Source organism: Diadema antillarum, unplaced genomic scaffold, assembly GCF_040938485.1.
Source record: "Diadema antillarum isolate AM-2024a unplaced genomic scaffold, OU_Dant_1.0 scf00000078, whole genome shotgun sequence".
Taxonomy (NCBI): domain Eukaryota; kingdom Metazoa; phylum Echinodermata; class Echinoidea; order Diadematoida; family Diadematidae; genus Diadema; species Diadema antillarum.
Window position 1 is genome coordinate 338,925 of NW_027270967.1, and position 22,373 is coordinate 361,297.

A 22,373-nucleotide genomic window follows, 5' to 3' on the forward strand; every position below is an offset into this window, starting at 1 on the left:
TTGGTGAAAATCTGTGATATACTTTTCAAGAAGATCATGAAAATCTGCAAATTCCGCTCCCCCCCCCCCCCCCATTCCCGGAGGACCAAGGTTATACCACGTACAGTTTGACTATTTAAGTCATAAACATGAATCATGATTCAAAACGGCGTTTCAAATAAGTCATAAACATGAATCATGATTCAAAACGGCGTTTCAAATCAGGGTCTCCGCGGATCAGAGCGTTCGTGCGGGTTTTCGTCAACGCTGATTCTGGATCAGCTCACCCTCTGACATTGCGTAGCGCACGAAGTCTCTGCTGCTCGAGCCTGACCTCCTGTTGAAGCCCTCTTTTGCCAACTAATCTGCGAGTTTATTGTATGCGTTTTTATTTCGGTGAATACCATCCAATTTGCTGTGGCATTCAGCCTCTGCCCATAGCAAAAGGCTGTCCAATTGGTTCCTTGGTAGAACAGGTGCAGCCATTACTACTCTCAACTCAATCGGACAGTAATTACATGTATTATTACAGGGCAGATCAAGGCATTCCGTAAAGAGGGGGCGCGTTTACAAAATTAAAGCACGCATCACCCCCCCCCCCCATTTTTTTTTCTTTTGTTAAAAAATAATAATAAATGGAGGGGGGGGGGACGTGTGCCGGTTGCGGTCCTCCTTGGATCCGCCACTGTTATTATAATAAACAGCCAGATACTAGCATAAATAGAATCGGCGTATGGCGTTGATGTTAACAAGCTACTGCAAGTATAATATGGTACCGAAACACACGATTCAAAAGACGTACACAAGCGCGCGAACAGAACCGGAAGCGGTGGGATACCCGGTGAGACACGCATGCGCGCAGTGCACTAATGACGTCATAAAATCATGATTGAAATCACGGTTGCGTTCATGCGGTTTCTCGGATTGTGATTCTGGCAGAATCGTGATTAAAAACGCCCTTTTTCCGCGTTTCAGATTGGCGTTTGGAAAAATCGCATCAACGCAACGCAACTAAACACGATAGTGCTAACGCGTTTATAAACGCAGTTCCAGTTTCGCAAGGTTTGGCTTCGAACATTTTCAATTTATGGAGTCCATGTTCTTTTTTTTTTTGCGCAATTGCGCAATGCCAGACTCGGTGCTATATTCATAAACGTGTGGAACAATGTGTGTTGTATTTTTTTCTTTTTGTCTCATTTATTCATTAAACCTTTTATTTTTATTGTTTTCCTCAGCTAATCGAGGCTATGCAAGATGCCCCTGTGTGGATCAACTTCTCGCCGTGGCTCACGGGTCAATTTCCGACGGCTAGACCTCCAGCTTCTACCCCGAGATCCCATGCCGCGGTGCGCTTAGTTTTTATTCAAGGCAGCGAAGGGAATATCCAAAGGGTTATGATGTCCACAGCTGTCACGCGGTGCGCTTAGTCTTTATCTAGAACAATGTACCGTTATCATATCTAAAGTTCCTAATAAAAGGGATTATCTATACTGTTTTTATATCACCCTCTCAACAAATACTTCAGTTTTAAACAAAAATCACTCTTTTCATTTACAACATTATTGATTATAATGTATTGTAGTGTACCGGTACATTGTTTTTGCATAATCTTTCATTGTTGGATGGAAATAAAGCGAAATTGGCGTGGTATTAGCGTTTTCACCGTACCGTTTTCACCGGAAAATGATAAATAATTGAAAAATACGGTAACATTTACGAGGAATTGCTTTGTTGTTGTTGTTGTTGTTGTTGTTTTTAGATAAAGGGATATACACTGTATTATAACCTTTGGACATTCCCTTCGCCGTCTTGAATATTAGACTAAGCGCTGTGGACATCATGACCCTTGGATATTCCCTTCGCTGCCTTGAATAAAGACTAAACGCACCGCGTTTACAACAGAACACCTGTGAACATACAGAAGACAGTGCTCTTCTTTGTATAGCGGTTGGTCTCGATTCAGAAGTACAGGGATATAACAACGAGACCAAATTGGTTTAAAATTCATTTATTATGACTAAGCTACTCATTTGGAAATGCTATCATAGCTTGATAAGCATATCTATGCCCGACAAACAACGTGACACCAAAAAGGTATTGCCACCTCAGATGGTACCAATATCTGGCCTGGCCCATGGACTACACGGGCCAGGAAAAAACAGTGTGAGTGTATGTGTGTGTGTGTGTGTGTGTGTGTGTGTGTCTGTGTGTGTCTGTGTGTGTGTCTGTGTGTGTGTGCTCCCAATATGAAAGCTGTATCTTTTGTTGACATGGATCAGGGGCGGATCCAGGAATTCTGTAAAGGGGGGGGGGGGCGTGACTAATATTTCTGGTGCCACTTCCGGGTTTCATTTCATGTTTTTTCTTTTTATTTCTTTTGTTTTTAACGAAAAATAAAGGGGGGCGTGCGCCGGTTGCGCCCCCCTCTGGATCCGCCACTGTGGATCAACGAGCTTACAGACGTATGGAACGTGTGTCGCACCCAAATTATTATCTCATAAGTCGCAAAAAATTGAAAACATGACTGCATTTACAGAAATTGGCGTAGAATAAAAAGTACTGAACCAAATTTAATGATTTTGGTATCATGGTCTTCTGCGGAAGATGCTCTTTCTAATGATGTCAATAAATATATCACTTTTAGAACGCAAGGTACTGAAAACCCACCGTTCCGCTTTTTTGGGACACCCAGTATATATATATATATATATATATATATATATATATATATATAATATACATATATGTATATGTACATATATATTGTTCTATAATTTATCTCGTATACTACATGAATCTTTTGCAAACGTTTGAACAATATTATTTCATGACATGTATACTTTGTACTATGTTTTGATTTTCGTTGATTGGAAATAAACTATGATTGAATTGAACGTTCGGAATAACGAAACATAAATGTTCGGAATAACGAGCCCTATTTCATTTGCGGATAAACGAACATCTCGGTATAGGAATTTGTGTGTTTTGTACCTTTGGATTTGAAGATCCTTGCTTTGGAATAAGGTATCTCATTTCATTTTCGGAAAAAACAATTGTTTTAGAATAACGGACATCACTCCATATTCAATCCGATTGTACAGTTAATGTATTGGGACGGTTATCCCCATGGATAATTACCCCTCCGGGCTGAATACCAGTAAGTAATAGGATTAGGTTCAGGATTTTTTTTAAGGGTTAGGATTAATGCTCATTTATGTAGGAGTTATTTGCAGACTTCAATTATTTCTTCCCAAAAGATATTTTGATTATGTTTTCGACCATTATACTACATTCCCGTTTGAATCGCGGATTTTTTGAATATGGAATGGCTCATGGATATAAACACCCCCATTTTACCATTTTGTCGTATTTTGCGGCACAACAATGTTCTCAAGATCCGCGAAGACTCGATCCTCTGAGACCAACCCTCGGACACCTAATTCTCTGTAGTCTGTGGTTTGTTTGTTCTTTTCAACTCGCATCACGATTTGACCAATCAATCTTGTCCTATCAGGCATAACTTTATTTCACGGCAAACTGCAAAAGGTCAGATGGCTTCGCTTTCTTAAAATCTACGTGGTTTGTGATCTTGTCAGTGTTTCATCGATTTTTTTTTTTTGTATTCATCCTTTTTTCTATTTTTCTTTTCTTTTTACTTCTTTGGCAGAGGGGAAATCTATGCCACGTGCGGGATGTTTTCGTCACGGTCCCATCCACTGTTTTGTTTGTGGTTACCTCGTTCACGCCAAGTCCGTGATAATGAGAATGTGAGCAGCAAGATTTCCCGTATAAGACCATACGGCTCTCAAGCGAGAGCATGCCAGAGTGCAAATAACCATACTATATTCCATCTCAATTTCTCTGGATAAATACTGGGGCACTGAAGAGACAGACACGAACTGTACAATCACCAGCGCTTCGGTAACTTCCACAGCTGCATCTTTTGAAACCATTCTTGAAACTGCTCCAAGAAGAATACTGTCAACATGGAAACTGCAAAGTCAAATCCTGTCACCGACGGCTTTCAACAAAACGACGAAAAGAGTCTTTATGAGGTAAAAGTGATAAACTTGAATTTAAAATGTCTCGCCTTAAAGATTACAGACAATTATAAATTCTAGGTACTTGTGACAGATAAGGAAACAATAAGTACTCTGACCAAATTTAATCCTTTGTTCGGCAAATGGTATCCTTTTCTTTCTGACAGAAATTATTCAACTGTCTAAATCCATTCGAACTTTTGATCCCATTATCCTAGCATCCATACTGAAAAGAATACATTTTCTCGCAGTGTGTTCACAATGTGTTCACACAATCAACTATGTGAGAACTCTCGCTCACAGTGTTAAGATGATATTGCATTGTGGGTGGCTTTCGACAAAGAGTTTACACAGTAACCATGGTAATGTACTTCAGTTCTCTTTCACACCTGTGAATTGACGATTCACAATGTGGATTGATGATTCACAATGTGATTGATGATTCCCAAAGTGTTCACATTGTTAATATACTCAAATCTAACAGTGTGAAGAGATTTCACACTGTGTTCAGCAATTTTCCTTGTCAAACTTTCTTGGTGTGAAGAATAACCTCGTTTACATTAACGTTTCCAAATACAAATTGAACATGTTAGTAAATTAGGCTGCTGCTATATCATCATGGGATTTTATCTGTAAATTTGACTGTTGCCGCATCATTGTGAGATTTTTATCCATTGTTGCATCCTAAGCTTGCTGAAGTTATTTATTCCCAAGGCTTGTTATTTTGATAGTGAGATTAATAAGTATATACGCACCATTTTTGTTTCCGGATTTAACGGGTTTTTCCTAAAACGAACCTAATTTGAATTTCGGATGAACGAATCCTCGAAATAATGAATCGTACTTTATTTTCGGATTAGTGAATCTTCGAATAAAAAGATCTTCTGAAAAGCAAACCTGAGGAATAATGCCACAAAATGTTCGAATTAGCGGTCCGTAATTCATTTTCGGATTAACAAACATCTATGTATACATGAAATTTATGAATTTCGGAATGAAAACTTTATTTCACTTTCGGATTAACGGCCATCACTCTTAATATGTTCTTGATGCATTTCCTAATGTCGATGTGGATGGATCAAAGAAAACAATGCTTGAAAACATGTCACCCTAGAAAACTTCAAGTTGCCATGGAAACAGGCAGGACTCAGTGATGCGATGTATTTCTTCGGTGCTTCGCCTAAAGATCCTTCGATGAAATGCAAACGTGAATGAAGTGGTTCAATAAAACATTGTAGTGCGGCATGACATGAGCATGGCTCGGTGGTCCGGAGCCACAATAAACATTGATAACGGGTCACTAACAGAAATTCAAAGAGAATCTTTTTGTTTTTGTCTTCTTTCTTTCGGCCCTCTTATTTTTTTCCTCTGGACACCAACGTTTCAAATTCAAACATTCCAGTAGCTGCCAAAAACAAGTGAGAAGAATTTGTCATCAAACCCTAGCTGTTATATTCTGCTCATTGTGTCTACTGTGAACTTTTTATATTAATGAGTGAGTATTATTTTGTGCTTTACATCCTAGACCTTCTTGGAGAAACTCGGAAAGATGACCACTTCTCAAATTGCCTACCCTCCTGACAAAAGATGCGAAAAAATTCCCGACTGCAGAAAGTTCCTGAAACGAGTTGGTATAACGGTATGACTACTGCAGTAGAAATATCTCAACTAATACTGTATAATAGCGGAGTTCTCACTTTCTGGCCTTATTTTCATAAAGGCACTTCTTAATTGTGTGCAATGAATGATGTGAGCAGTCCAGATATTTTAAAGTGGTCATAGTATTTTCATTACTTATCAAATAGGGGAGGGGGACTCAAGGTCATGGAAAAATTCAGTCTTGTCGCATGTATTGTATATTGTGATTTTATGTAAATATAGACCATGGGACGACATGGAAAAATCAGCCTAATTTTTGAGTTTCGTAGTCCGCATTTAGGCTCCACCTGAAAATGTGTCTCTTGATGTAATTTCGGGTGCTGAATCCAAATATCAATGTTGCAAAGTCATATCATGCGTTTGGACTAATGAAAATTCATAGAGTGGAGTTATTTAGGGTGCTTAGTTCATTTATGAATGATGAGAAATCATCAGCCATCATTTTAACCTGGTACCAGTGCAGTGCTTGATTATGCAAATTATATTAATTTATGCAAAACATAGTATTTTTGTTCTTTCTTCATTTGTGGAACTATGAAAATATTCAAAGTTGTTAAATTTGGGGTGCTGCTTCCAAATATAAAAGTTACTAAATCAGTTACCTGCATGATTGTACTTGATTATTTAAAGTTAATTAATTTATGCAAGATACAGTAATTTCTTCTTTCTTGGTTGGTCTGTGTATTTGCATGACGGGGGAAAATGCCCAGTGGGGTTATTTGGGTTTGGGTCCATATGTAAATGTTTCCAAAATAAGCTGCATGTTGTACAAAGACGGCATGTATCAGTTTTCAGACGGCCTTATCAACCTAAACCTTAATAAAGATACATTGACACATCATTCAAATCTTGGATAAAATTTTTAATGGAATCCATCTCCTTGCAGTGTTAGTCTCGAGTATGTTAGCCACATTTACACATTCTTCATTTGAAACACGTTTGGTTTTAGTGAGCAATTTAAAGCTAGTAAACATATCTTCATTCTCTTCGTGTTCAATGAAATCACAAGCCACTATCTTATTGAACAGTACTTGTAGAGACACATTGAATTAATACATTAGAAGGTAAACATACCAAAAAAGGAGATGAGATGAGAATGTGGCCTGAAATGAACTCTAGCAGCACTAGAATTGGGGAAATGTCATCATTAAAACGGTTTAACTTATGCATTCAAAACAGAAAGAGGTATTGGATTCACTGTCCTGCATTCACGTAGCGGGGACCAAGGGCAAAGGGTCAACGTGTGCTTTGACTGAACGTATTCTCAGGACCTGTGGCTACAAAACTGGACTTCTGACGTAAGAAAGAGGCGCATTTTCTATTGTTCAATTTTCTAGTCCTCTTGTATAATTGGAATTCAACATTGATAATCATTGCTTAAACATATCAAACGCAAATACAGACTTCTTTCTCGCTACGCTGTACTTTTTGAATATATATCTACACACACACACACACACACACACACACACACACATATATATATATATATATATATATATATATATATCTCTTTTTTTTTAATGGATAGTTTATCTTCGTTCAGAGTGCTCAATGTCCGGATGGCACAGCATGTAATGATAACGTTTACACAAGAAGATGACTAAAGGCTCATCAGTGCCTTAATGCCATACTCCGAGTTTCACGCACAGCTTGGGATGCGATCATCCCATGCGGTAGCAAAAAAAAAAAAAAAAAAACATTGGTGAACCTTTATCCATCTTCTTGTGAAAAGGTTCTGATTGGGTAATAAAGGTAGATTGATAGAATTTCTTTAAAATCATTTGTGAGAACTGTGAAAAAAACAACAACGATGGTATATGTCAACGACATTGGTGTTATACACAAAGTAGTTTCATTTAGGCGTGGATGTCACTGGAAGTTCCTTTTTGGTTTGCTTGTGTGCGGTTGAAGCGGCTTCAAAACAACTCGCGCAAGCTCCTGAACTGCACTTTAACAGGTGAGAACACTTTTTTTTTTTCCAGTTCACCACCCCTGGTTGAAGTGAGGGAACGAATCCGTGTCGGAGGTGCAGCTCTTCCCAGGGAGAAGTTTGCCCGTTACGCCCTCAACTTCCTCGAGATGATCGAAAAGAATGCTTATATGAATGAAGAAGATCCAATTTACAGTGATAAACTTGGTCAATACCAACTCTTCACATTCTTGTCATTCTTCATCTTCATTCAAGAAAAGGTTTGGGAAAAATCTTGAAATAGCACATCTTCCACAACCATGATAACCTGCCACTCTATCTGGTCGAATCGAAAAGATTCAGATGATTCCTCACTCGGTCTTTTATTGGGATTGTTGTGTTATGGAGAGCGTCCTCACTCGATTCATACTTACTTTTCAATGCGAACACAATCCGAATTTAGGAAGTTACATGCAGTCTCACATTAATTTGAAGCGTTACGCATAAAATACAAACCTTCACAAGGGATCCTCATAGAAAAACAATGATGTATGTAAATTTTCTGAAATTTGTGCTAAGCTTTTGGTCCTAATACAAATGCTTACCTCCGAAAGTTACAGCTGTCATTCTTCAGCAAAATGAACCGTCACACCTTGATCACGTGACGGTCTATTAATACGCTGGTCAGAGACTTTCACAAATTTCACAAAATTAATAATTTCGGATGAAATTTTCAATACAGATGAGGTTCTACCCTAGCATGCTAATTTTGTTGAGCATTTATCATATGTTTTTATCAGGCATCTGATGGGTTTCGGAAAATTATCATAGAGTTATGAGTATAGTGTATTTGTCCTTGTGAGTGTATTTTTTTGTTTGTTTTTTGGTTGGTTTGTTGATTGGTTTACCAATTACTTAAATTGAATCTGTTTGTGTGATCTTAACAGGTGGACGTGGCAGTCATAGAAGTTGGTATGGGAGGAGAGTACGACACGACTAATACTCTTTGGTGAGAACAACTCCTTACAATGATAATAATATATTCAAAAAACGATTTGCTTCAGTACGTCCGCACTGAAGAGATTCGATACACAATGCATAGAATTTTCTGATCAGAACTGGTCGTTTTTGCATGTGAGTTTCTGGCGTCATCACTCTCTAACCGCTGTAGAAGCCGCTAGCTTTTGTCGTGGCCTAAAAGGCTTTCACGTTCCGCACCCGGGACTTGATTCAAAAGCAGCTATTTACGATGGAGAATGTCGAGGCAAGGATTGAATGCTCATCAGCGAGGCGTCGGGGAAAGTTTTTGTCAGAGACCATCTTGCTGAATTAATAGGCTCATGTAAACGGAGCCGGGTCGTCACGCAAGACAGAGTAACAATCACAAAAATCACAAGGATCATAACACGTGTTATGATCCTTGTGGGGAAGCTCCTTGGTCAAACAGCCAGTACACTAGTAATCTCTCTTGTATTCTACACGCTTCAGTTCGATTCACTCATGGTTACCGGTGCTAGAAACAGCATGACGGTAATACACGTACTTCAGGAGAAAAAAAAAAGACTACACGTCAATAGTGACTAACGGTACCAGCTTGCGCGTTCACCCCTTTATAGCTTTGCTGTAAGATCTTATTGCAAATTACAATCACCCAAACGGTCAAAGGCTAAGAATCTGCTATGAGAAAATGTATTATACGCATTTGGTGCAGGTATGGTAGATAACTTAATTGGGCGCCATGTTAGCAATTAAGGTTTGTGCACACCGACGGCTCTGTCAGAATAATGTAGGCCTACTAAATGGCAATGTGCTCAAATTTGGAGATTTGAAGGATCTAAAGCCACTTTGAACCAATATACCCAGGTATATTGGCAGCGCTGGAAGAAAATATGCATTATCATCTTTTTGCATGAGATTATAAATCAAGATATAACCTCACTGATTTAAGTCACCTACTGAAGGGAATGACCTATCACGGAATCAAAAGCTCGTACGTTTTAAATGATTAGCGTTGAATTTAAATATTGATTTCTTCTTCTACGGTTTTTTTTCTTTCTTTTTTTTTAGAAAGAGAGACATTTTAGGAAAAAAAATCCAAATCTTTAGAAAAAGTGAGAAGATTGTCTTTAGTAGTGAACAAAGAGTCAAAGAGAATGATCAAGATCCACCACTGTATTGCTGTGGTCTAAGCCCGAATAAATCATTGCGAAGGTGTTGCACGCATCAGATTTTACAGGAGTATCATTGATGATTTATTAATTAGATTAATTAGAAATCTTGTAGCTCAATTTAAAATGGGTAGCATAGTTATATTATATATTGAAAAAAGACTGAAGGGCTTTCTTTTCTCTCGTTGTGGCAATGTCGTTTTTATTTCTTTCTGACTGTGTGCAGAATGTGTATTTAACTAGTTCTTATTCTAATTGCAGTGAAATTCGTACTTTCACATTCAATCGAGAGTAAATTCCTTTTCAATTCAACACAATTCAATTCATTTATCTTCATCCTCTTTTTTCCCAACAAAACATAACACAGAATAAATCAGGAATTGGGTGATTGTAATTTGGGTGATTGTAATTTGCAATAAGATATTTTTTAGAGGAACACTGTTTTCCATCATTGTGATTATTTACTATTTTTGTTGCCATGGCAAAGTGCATTGTCTCTTTTTTATGACATCATTCGTGCATATACTTTTATTGTATTTGAAAAAAAAAATCCTTTTTCAGACGAGTGTAAGAAAAAATGAAAAAATTGTATCACTTTGGATTATGTCAACTTTTTCTTTTCTTTTTGATGATGGAAATAAATACACTATTGAAAAAATTGAATTGAATTGAATTATATCATGTGCATACATGAGATTTGTCGCATTGCATAGACAACTATTTCTGAGCCCATTTTCCTCGTCAAGCGTTTGCTTTTGATGATGGTCTCTTGTATTTCTGTTATATCTAGAGCTCTTTGATTTGTCTTTTGAACAGCAGGCACATTGTGATTCTTAAGTTTGCGTATAGAAGCCCTATATGTGCATAAAATAACACCTGCTCATCTTTATTTTGCATAATCATGAAATGATATCGTATGCTTGCATCAACCACTTACCTGCTTCAACCGTAAGATTTAAACAATATTGTTACCAATCAGTTTGTTCAATTGACTTTGTGATGTATTTATGCGTGGACAAGAAATGCAGAAATATAATCAATCAATCATTAAGGTCAAGATGATGTTAAATGTTCACAGCAACATTTAGGCCCTCTTAATGGGTTATATTATTATGTTCAAGCAAAAGTCTGATTTCTTCTTCCGGTATACTCAAAGGTCTTCCACTGTGGCAGGAGTAACTTCTCTAGGTATCGACCACGTGGATCATCTGGGACACACGATCGAAGAAATTGCCTGGCACAAATCCGGCATCTTTAAGGTTAGTTAAGAGGGAACTTGCTTTCCACTTGATATTGATATAAGGAAAATTCAGTTTGCACACTCTTTCTTTCAAAGTGTAATTAGCCCTCCTAAAATGATTATTTGAAAAATTTGCTGTATAATTAGCAGAGGATATTTGCGGTAATATTAGTAGAAAATCGGACAATCCATTTAAAGGGAAACGTCAGGAATTTTCAAAGTTTTGAATAAATTCTCGAGCCATCATATAGCTGCACGATATGGAGGTTAAGACAGGGTTCCAATAGCCCTTAGGATTCTAATGTCGATCTGGATGTCGGTACGTACGAGCTAAATAATATAGAACGACACAATGGAAGGAATTATGTTCGTTTGCTTGTTTCCAATTCAATTCAATTCAATTTAATTCTACTTTATTCCCATCCAACAAAAGGTAAGGCATAATATAACCTATAACGTTTATAAAATTGTAATATTGAACAATTTGTAAAAATTTCAGGTCATGAAGCATAACAAAAGATATGCATGTACGTCCGAATGAATATGTAACGAGAAAACCAATGAAAAATTGCAATAATGAATATATATACATATGATGATGATAATAATAGTAATAATATCGGGATTGAAATGTGTGATTTGCTGAAAAGCCGAACTGGTAAGACGTGCATCACTTGAAAAACAATTATGTTAGTAATATAATTATAATATATCCGAAATGTATTTATGTACAATTCAAATATTTTGATAACTGATCTATATGATGTAATTCATGCAAAATAGTATTGCAAACAGCACTAGTTTTAAGGTACAGAGAAAACGCGAAATTAGGATGAAATGTCGATCATTACGGCATGGACACTTCATTGTTTGTTTGCTCGTTTGTTCGTTTGTTTGTGTTTTTGCTCGTTTTTCATCGCAATTGTAAGATTAATCAAAAATAAATCTTGAATGAATGCCTAGTGAGTGTCATTCTTAACTTGCACTAAAGAATCACAATAACTGGATACAGTTGCAAATTCATAACATTAATGTGTAATGTCTCTTTCACAAAGAACGGCCGACCTGCTTTCACAGTTGCCCAGGATGGTGGGGCCATGCGAGTTCTGACCCGCAGAGCTGCTGAAAAAAAGGTGATTAGTTGCTCGTATTCGTTTCTATAGTTGTAAGTAAAATGCCTATAGGAAAGCAATACACTCAAGGGTGATCACCAATTTGTCGTTTATAATTTATCCAGTTCCACACCCTACAAGCATTGCTTCTTCAGCATTCCTCCCCATCTCCTCAATTTTTAAACTTCAGAATGTGTTTTTTTTTTTTTGGTGCTGTTTCTTTTCCACCCGATTATTGTGTATTCTTATTGCATTTATCATATTTGTAATGTTGACATCTATTATATGTACTTATGTGAGAAAGAAATGTATTTACAAGTTTTGTTGGAGATGGAAAAATGAATGAATGAATGAAGGAATGAAATGTGTAGCTATACTGGAACAGTTTTGATAATGTCGCTCTTTCTCATTATCTTATTAAAGGTATAGGTGATTTTCTTTTCTTAGTTTGTGTTCAAGCTGTGGTCTTTCATTTTATAGTTCCACTGTTGATTTTTAAGTTTGAACATGGTTCTCGTGAAATCAGACTGATCTGTAGGTAGACCAATCGTTAGAATCTGTGCATTTTTACGCTGTTTAATGAATGGATGCTGCAGGGAATTCACAATTTACAACCGTCATTAATACACAAACTTTGTGTCGTTACCAGAAATGAATTGGGAACATTGTCAAATGCCGTTCAATCTTTATGGAGAATGATTTGGCTTCAAGACATTCCATCAATAAACAGACAAGAATATCATGATCTGTCACAATCAGGCGACTCTTCAGGTGTGTTCGCCAATCGAACACAACGACTTCCGGGGCAACCCGCTCAAAGTTGGTCTCGTTGGAAAGCATCAATTTATCAACGCAACGCTGGCAGTGCAGATGGCTAAAGCTTGGCTCGAGGAGAAGGACCCAGGAAGATTCGACTTTACGGGTCAGTACTCTCCACCCCCCCCCCATCCCCCACCCCCGAATCGACTGAACATACCTGTGTCATCGGCATACGTGTCATTACATAAAGGTACGAAAACAGACATCCAATTCTCAAGGAAATTCAATATTATGTTTTCATTATATTTCGGGAAAGGTTTGGTCTAAGAAGGGAGAAGCATCATAAAAACTTCTTTAAATACCTGAATCCTGTCAATCGAATACAACGTGTAAAATTATCATTTACACGGTGTAATGTGAAGGGGGTTATTGTGTTAGGCAGTTAGGGGAACGCAATTTTGTGGTAAGACACGGTTTACAATCATTTCGATATGCAGATGATCGCCTTTTTAGTATTTATATTTCTTTGATAATTTAACTCAAGCGACGTTATACATGAACAAATACCTATGAACAAGACAAGATGAAGTCTTTAGAATATTTCTTTTACATCTTTTTCGGCTGTGGCATTAGGTTCAATTTCTTCTTCTTTTTTCTTTTTTTATGTTCGCCAAAAGCTACATTGTTTTAGCCGGGAAATTTGTTGAGGAACTGCCTTATTACACTAGCCCTTAACGCATGTGGTGAACAGGTGATAGACAACGACTTGCAGGAAATGTACAGACTGTTGCAGGCTCCTGAGTTGAAACGCTGTTTCGAGAAGGTTACCTGTCTTTCGACTACCCTGATGAGGGACAACCAACCAGTCCTCCCTTAAATACCATTTCAAACCGATTGCATGGTTGTTATTCTGGCCATCGTCATTTCATCTGATTTATGTACAAATGTCTTCGCTTTTCACCCTCTTTTTGTGTTTTTTTTCTCATAATTACATTACAAGAACATCTTCAACTTTGTTATACCACACTATTCTTACTTCGCGCATCATAGAATTAACCAAATACAATCAGTGACATTGAAAAAGGTGTGTTGGGCTCTTTTTTTAAAATGATAAACTCTTGCATGCATGTTCTCGAATATTTTCAATTCATGATCTGAGAGAAAAGGAATGTTTCGCGGGAGATAGAAACACCAGCATGACTTGTTCAGATCTTCAAAACCTTTTATCCTTTTGTCTTTCTTTTCGATATCTTATATGGTGGTATTTTCCACTTACTTCAGTTCCGAAGCACCCGGTGGATCCGGACTCTGTCACGGGACTGATTGACCCCACTGGTGAACAACAGTTGACCTACGGAGAGGTCGAAAGGGCAATGCCATTTACTCTTCCTTCTGAGTTTATTCAAGGTAGGTAACGCTATCTACTTAACAAAAGAATTGATGGAAGCAACAAGTAACAATCTTAATCTGGCTAGCCTTTTGACAGGCAGCAACAGTAACATAAAAAAGAACCTAATCAGCATCCCCTGTTGTTTTTGTATTTCTTTGATCAGCACTGGCGTCCTGTCACTGGCCTGGGCGAAACCAAGTGGTCAAAGGCAGCCACGTGACATACTACCTCGACAACGCACACACCAACCACAGTGCGTTTATGTGTAGAGACTGGTTCGCTGAAGCGGCAAAGCGTGACGCGGAGGTCATGGGAGGGGTCGTCAAGCGAGTGCTGATGTTCTACCTCGGTGGAGATAGACGGGCACAAGACATCATGGCTCCTTTTGTGGTAGGTCATCTAATCTGCGGATGTCGTTCCACACCATATCTTTTTGCTGTACTGTGAACATTGTAATGTGTAAAAGAATTCATTACCAACGCTCACAGAACGAATCAGCTGCGGTTGATGAGAGGATTAAAAAAAAAAAAACGCTCTGTGTTCCACTGGGAGGCTGGACACGCTTGGACCAAGGAGGTATACTTGGCCTCGGCGTAGATTCACTAAAACACGTACAATGTTTAGATGGAAGAAGATGTGTTCTTGTGGTCTTTGGCCTCCAAGCAAACTTTATGTATTGCATGAGAAAGTGCACATTGCCAATCAATGTATCGACTGCAATTAGAAATGCTATTCAAATATTCATTCGGGATGAAAGAAAAAAGTAAAAAATGTTTATGTATTGATATCTTTCGTTACAGATATTGTGATACATAGAGAGGTTACCATAGTACCCTGGGAAAGATGTTGTTTTATTTTATCTTGTTGGTGTTTTATGTTATTTTTTGTTTCTTTTTGTACTCAGAAGTTTTTTATGAGCTTCCTATATCTCCTGCTGCGTATGTAGGATATTTCAATATTGGGTTTTTTTTCATTCTATGACGTATGGTTGTCCTCTGAAAACCAGCAATATCGTGTTGATAATGTTGAAAAGGGCTATCCAGTCATTTATCATGAAATTGTAACATGTATATGATATTTCTTCCGAGATTTTGTAACTGAAAATACAATACAATACAATACAATACAATACAATGCAATGCAATATAATACAATACAATGTAATACAATGCAATACAATACAATATAAAATACAATACAATGCAATACAATACAATGCAATGCAATGCAATGCAATGCAATACAATACAATACAACAATACCATACAATACAATGCAGTGCAATACAATACAATACAATACAATACAATACAATAGGCCTACGTCTGGTTACGAGTTTATCACAAATTTTTGCAGGAAAGACAAAAATGAGCAGCAATTGGTCCGATTGTTCATGTAATGGCATGATTTAAAACTACTCGAATTATAATCTTATCTTCAGAAGACAATAGAATACAATTGGAAAAAAGTGCAGGCATTACGTATATCCAAAACAAATGAAATATCAATGCCATTAATTTGACAAACGTTCGCAAGCTAACACATCCATTCACTGAATACGCACACCTTCCTAGGATATACACGCACATATATTATGCGGAATACTGCAGAGTTAACACGAACATGACATGGTATTCCTTTAAATGGATGTATATTGTTAAAGATCTCGCCTTATGAACTTACAGCTAACATGCCGTCGAACCCCCGTTTCAGGCGAGACCCCATCGCCAAACGAAGCTGATGGGGTGCTATACCCCTCTAACAATTCCTCGTTTGAGAGGTGAGAGTAGATGTATTTGCCCACTGCAAAATAACTTTCTACTCAGGCGTGCCAAACCTGGAGGCCAAGCCAGGGTTTAATGACTGCAACAGCTGTCATATTACGTAAGAGCATGATAAGGATATCTGCCTGTGGCAGACCATTCAAAGTGCACTCAATTTTCTCTATTCTTTCTAAAGTTTCAGATTTTATATTCTATTGAGAAATTCTATTGTCATCCGTTTTGAATTTCGAAAGAAAAAATTTGACCCACAAATAAAGAAAATACAGGAATAAGAAGAAGAGCAAAGTTTGTCGACACACACGTACCATGGAGCTACATAGCCCATGCCAAAACCAAAACAACCTCCTCCTCTCGCGGGTGCCCCCCCCCCCCCCCCTGTTAGGCCAGGGTCAAGAAACAGGTGTTTTATATCTTTGGTTTTTAAGTCCTTGATTGACAAGATATACACTGGCATTGTCTACAGGGTGTAGCTTCTTCAAACGAGAGATTTGCCTCATGAGATGCCAAAATTCAGGTCAAAATATGAAATAACTACAAACAAATGCTGATATTTTTTTCATAAAGCTTTAGTCTGAAACATCCCTAATAATTTCAAGTGTTTAGATAGGAACATCTACTGTGAATTTTCATTTCGAAATGTAATGCATAATCATATTATTCAAGAAACCAATGCCTAATACTAGCATTCTGTACCTCATAAGACATTTGTATTCAATATGACTGGCAAGGTGACCGGGGTGTAGGACCACTACCTGTGCTAAAGACAAATTTGAAATCTTGGGGACCAACAACGGTATTTAAACAATAGATTATTATTTTCGGCTAGGCCATTTAAATCCAAGTCAGTGAATGCAGATGGACAGGATCTGGTAAGATTACCACCAACAGTGGAGAGACTGTCCTGTACTCTGGGAGAGATGACGGCCAACATCGTGAAGGAGTTGCAGTTATATTGAAGAAAGGAGTTGAAAACTGCATTTTGGAATGGAAACCTGTGAGCAGTAGGCTGATCAAAGTTAGACTGAAGGGAAAGCATATCAATGCCTCAATTCTTCAATGTTATGCTCCAACCAACGATAGTGATGAATCTGTTAAAGATGATTTTTATGAGCAACTACAAGCTGAATTGGACAGAATTCCTAGACACGACATGAAAATTGTAATGGGGGATTTGAATGCAAAAGTAGGTAATGACAACACCAGCTTTGAAAGAGTTATGGGCAGACATGGCTGTGGAAACATGAATGACAACGGTGAAAGGTTGCTCGATTTCTGTGCAACAAATGATTTGGTCATAGGAGGGACACTTTTCCCACACAAGAACATCCATAAGCTGACTTGGATCTCACCAAATGGCAGAGACAGGAACCAGATTGACCACCTCATAATAAATGGTACATGGAGACACTCGCTCCTTGATGTCAAAGTGAGGAGAGGAGCAGATGTTAGCAGCGACCATTATCTTGTAGTGGCATCATTAAGAGTAAAACTTAAGAGAGCAGGCACCAAGAAAACAGGAAGGAGACAGTTTGATGTTCAAAAGCTCAACGATCCCAAGACCAGATCTTCTTTCATTCTTCAGCTGAAGAACAGATTTCAAGCTTTAGCAGATCTTGACGACACTGATAGGGAAATTGATGAAATGTGGGAGAAAACTAAGACGACATTTGTTCAGACAAGCGAAGAGTGCATAGGCTACAAAGGAAAGGAAAAGAAAGAATGGATTTCAGCAGACACATGGGACACCATAAAGAAACGGAAAGAGGTAAAGAAGCTTGTAATTAATGCAAAGTCAGAACGATTAAAGAAAAAGTATACTTGTAAGTATCAGGAAATGAATAGGACAGTCAAGAGAAAGGCAAGAGCAGATAAAAGGAGCTACTTAGATGGTCTAGCATCTCAAGCAGAAGATGCCGCGAAGAAAGGGGAGCAAGGTAAAGTTTACAAACTTACCAAGATAATTAGTGGAAAGTGCAGAGGAAAGACAGATGCACCAGTTTTTGATAAACAGGGCCAGACACTTACCACAGAAACGGAAAAAGAAGCTCGATGGGCAGAACATTTCAGTGAAGTGCTGAACAGACCACCACCATCTGTAGAGGCAGACATTCAAGAAGCAGAAGAAGACCTTGACATAAACACTGGCCCTCCATCCAAAGATGAAATTATCTTTGCCATTAAGTCCTTAAGAAATGGCAAATCTCCTGGACAGGACAACCTCAATGCAGAATTGTTTAAAGTAGAACCAGAGATTGCAGCTGGTCTTGAACCACTCTTCAGAGCTGTGTGGGAAAGAAAGCAAATTCCAGGAGACTGGTCCGAAGGTATGATTATTAGAATTCCAAAGAAAGGAAACCTGAGGAACTGTAATAACTGGCGTGGAATTACCCTTTTATCGATACCAAGCAAGATTTTTTCAAAGATCATTGTAAAACGTCTGACGGATGCTGTCGACCAAGAGCTTAGAGAGGAACAGGCAGGATTCCGCAGAGGAAGGGGGCGCATTGACCAAATATTTGTACTGCGTAATATCATCGAACAATGCACAGAATGGCAAAGACAGATCTACATAAATTTCGTTGATTTTGAGAAGGCATTTGATAGTATCCACAGAGAGAGCTTGTGGCAAATTCTGCGTATGTATGGAATACCACGCGATATAGTTCTTGTCATAAAGAGCTTTTACTCACATTTTTCATGCAGTGTTGGAAGCAGTGGTATAAAGTTTGAAGTGAAGTCTGGAGTAAGACAGGGTTGTGTCATGTCCGCACTTCTCTTCATAATTGCCATTGACTGGGTAATGAAGCGAACAACTGAAGACAAATCAAGAGGTATCAGATGGTCCATTTTCTCAACTTTGGAAGACCTTGATTTTGCTGACGATCTTGCATTACTTTCTCATACACACCAGCATATGCAAGCGAAAACATCACGCCTGAGTGAGTTTGCACAGCAAATTGGTCTAAAGATAAACGAAAGTAAAACAGAAGTGATGATATTGAATAACTCAGATCCATTACCGATACAAGTGAATAAAAAAAATGTCCCAACTGCAGAAGAATTTAGATATCTTGGAAGCATTGTGAGATGCGACGGAGGTGCAGGAAATTACATCAAACAACGCCTCAATAGAGCCAGCACGGCCTTCAGAATGTTGAACAACGTATGGAGGTCAAAACAGTATAGCACAAGAACAAAGCTGAGGCTATACCAAAGCTGTGTCCTCTCCACATTGTTGTATGGATCAGAGTGCTGGAGAATGACAGAGAGAGACGTCAGAAAACTGTCAGTCTTCCATACACGAAGCCTCAGAAGAATCCTTCAAATTTTCTGGCCCAACAAGATATCTAATGAAGAACTGCTCTCCAAATGCAACCAAGAAGACATGAGTACTATTGTTCTGAGACGACGATGGAAATGGATCGGGCATGTACTCAGGATGGATGCTCAAAATATCACTCGTGTGGCACTTCACTGGACACCCGAAGGGAAGAGAAAGCGGGGACGTCCCAAGACCACCTGGAGAAGAACAGTGGAAGGAGAATTAAAGGCCCTAAAACATACATGGGGATCTATCCAGAAACTCGCCCAGGACCGTCAGAAGTGGAGGATGTTCGTTGCTGCCCTACATGCCAATAGAGGCATAACGGGCAGTAAGTAAAAGTAAGTAATCAGAAATGATTTGAGTTGAGGTGAGTTGATGTACGAAAGAGTTCTGCAAAAGAATTAACGCTACAAAAAGCCCAAGCTATTTTGACCCCTTCCAGGCCCAAGAGGGGGGGGGGGCACATTGTGCCCCCTATAAACTTCTTTATTATGATAATGTATGACCGGCATATTTGGCACATGGCTAGAGCAACTCATACTCTACATGACCCAACATTTGAAATTTCTCAAGGTCATCCACTGAGGACACTATTTACCAAAATATAAAGAAATACATAGAAATATGCTAAAATCATGTTTTTTCTTTTCATTTTTTCATCCCCAGTATATATATATATATATATATATATATATATATATATTTTATATCAATCATTTTCATATCTGCCTCAAAGGAAAAGCAAGTCAACCTTCGCTATCTGTTATGGTTGGAATTTCTCAAGGTCAACATACGGGGGCACTATTTATTACAATATAAAGAATGTATAAAACCTATGATATATTGCTTGGAATGAATATTTCATATTTGCAAAATATAGAAATTTTGAGCTTGCAGATTGATAATATAATAAACAAATGAGATTACTGGCAAAGCTTGAGTGAAGATAACACAAAATAAAAGGGTAGTCTATGGAAAATGCTGTAGTTTCGATTGTTTCTATTATATCTATTGTTTGATGCCTATGTCAAATAGAAAATAAAAGAAATAAAAAGAATACCATTTCAGGGTAATTCACAACAATAATTACTTCACCCTTTGGTCCTTCAGCAAATTACGGCCGAGAAAACCCCCCATTTCTTCCATTTTCATATTGTTTACTGAATTGGAACAGAAAATCATGCAAAATCTGACGAACATGGTTGTCAGTTTACGGTTGCCGTGACAACCAGCAATATCGGACATAGCTAATAAAAGTTATACATCAAAATGTGCGCAATAAGATTTTAGGAAAAGTCACCAAATTTGGTTGAAATTGTGTAAAGTGTGTAGGAGTGGCAGACGAAAATATGGTATAGGGGCACAATGTGCCCCCCCCCCCCCTTGGGTTTTATAGGGTTAAGCAAAAGACATGAGAAAGGAACTTGATGGTAGATCACCAATACCAATTTCCTTAAATCTGTGCTTGAACCTTGTTATCACATAGTCGACAATGTCAGTTCAATTTTCTTTTTTTCCCTTTTTTCTGATTGTCACAGGATTTCAGCTTTGATGCGGTGATTTTATGTGGAAATCGCAGTGTCACTGACAAACTCAACGAAGTTATGGGTAAGTGTGGTGACAGCAACAACGATGCAGATTCCTTGTTTTCTGAAACAAAACAGATGATTTCACAATTTGAAAATGGATAAAACTCAGACAGATTGTAATGTTCCTTATTTTGTCGGTCTCAGTAACTCGGATTGAGATCTTACATCCCTACACATTCCCTGTAAGGGAACGTATTTAGGCAGGCATTGTTACCATTAATGCAGCAAAACTAATTGAACTTTCACATAATTACATCATATCATTATTAGTCATATTTGTGCCCATCTCATTTTTGGCATAAAAGACTACAAGAAACCGCCTCTGAAGCTGCCTGCTCTACTGAAGAAGCTGGATACATTAGCGGATGCATATCGGGACCTGCACAAGAAGATGACAAACGAGTCGACTCCTCCAAGCAACAGTAATGGCAAGGTTGGGATTCCCATCATTCGAGTAGCACCGTCCGCCACCGAAGCGCTTCAATGGGCGGTGGGACCGCTGGATGATAAATACTGCCCCCTCAACGACGGAGTAATACAGAACCAGGAAATATCACCTTTCGCTGAGCGAGGAGCTCCTCAATCGGCAGATCACCTTCAGATCCTGGTTACGGGCAGCACATACTTGGTTGGCTCGGTACTAAATGTCCTAGATCCAACTCTTGCTACTGGTACCCTTTAGAGCACTAAGGACTCAGGCCCACGTAAGTGGATTTACAGACATTCATTATTCTTGTGGTTCTTGACATTCAGTTTTCCATTGTGCGGATATAACTAAAGAAGATGATTGTGGAGGTTATGTTTTCGGTTCTGTATGTTTGTCGATATGTCTGTCTGTTTGTGGCCAAGAACTTGAGAACGGATGTTGGCATTTTTACCATAATTTCAGGATGTATGCATGATGAGATAAGAAAGAAACGATTAAATTTTGGGGTCATGAGGTCAAAGACCATAGGTCATAAAAGACATACATTAAGTTTAAGCTACCAATAAGGGTGTTTAATGGTGATATTTTAGTAATAGCTGCTTGGCTGCTCCTCTACTTTGATTTTGTTTGATTTGAATGTATTTCCACTTTGAGTTCACAAAAGTAACGAAACAAACATAACTGTATGGGGTTACGATGATGAACTATACATTAACATTTTCTCTTCTTTTTTTTTTTTTTTTGCTCATTTTTTTTTTAAATGAGTATTTTTTTGATGAGTTTTTTTTTCTCCTTTTGTTTTTTGTTTTTGGTGTGTGTAGTGTGTTTTGGTGTGTTTGTATTATGTTATTTTTGTTCACATGGAGATTCCATGACTGACACTCTTCTCGCAGTGATTCTCACGGATCCTGCAAGCATATTAAATGACAAACATCTCTGTCTTATTCAAAATTATCAATGTCGACCAGACATAGTTTTAAAAGCAATGC

At 38.1% G+C, this 22,373-nt stretch overlaps 1 protein-coding gene across 1 annotated transcript; it reads left to right on the forward strand.

Annotated features, from left to right (window-relative positions):
- The first annotated feature begins 3,789 nt into the window (after window positions 1-3,789).
- On the forward strand, window positions 3,790-21,639 carry LOC139717624 (folylpolyglutamate synthase, mitochondrial-like). Its single transcript, XM_071629131.1, has 12 exons — window positions 3,790-4,034; window positions 5,545-5,658; window positions 6,858-6,976; window positions 7,664-7,871; window positions 8,538-8,599; window positions 10,915-11,017; window positions 12,054-12,131; window positions 12,870-13,032; window positions 14,151-14,276; window positions 14,423-14,649; window positions 20,907-20,976; window positions 21,263-21,639. The coding sequence occupies exons 1-12, from the start codon at window positions 3,966-3,968 to the stop codon at window positions 21,637-21,639; spliced, it is 1,716 nt and encodes a 571-aa protein (XP_071485232.1). The 5' UTR covers window positions 3,790-3,965.
- Window positions 21,640-22,373: the final 734 nt, after the last annotated feature.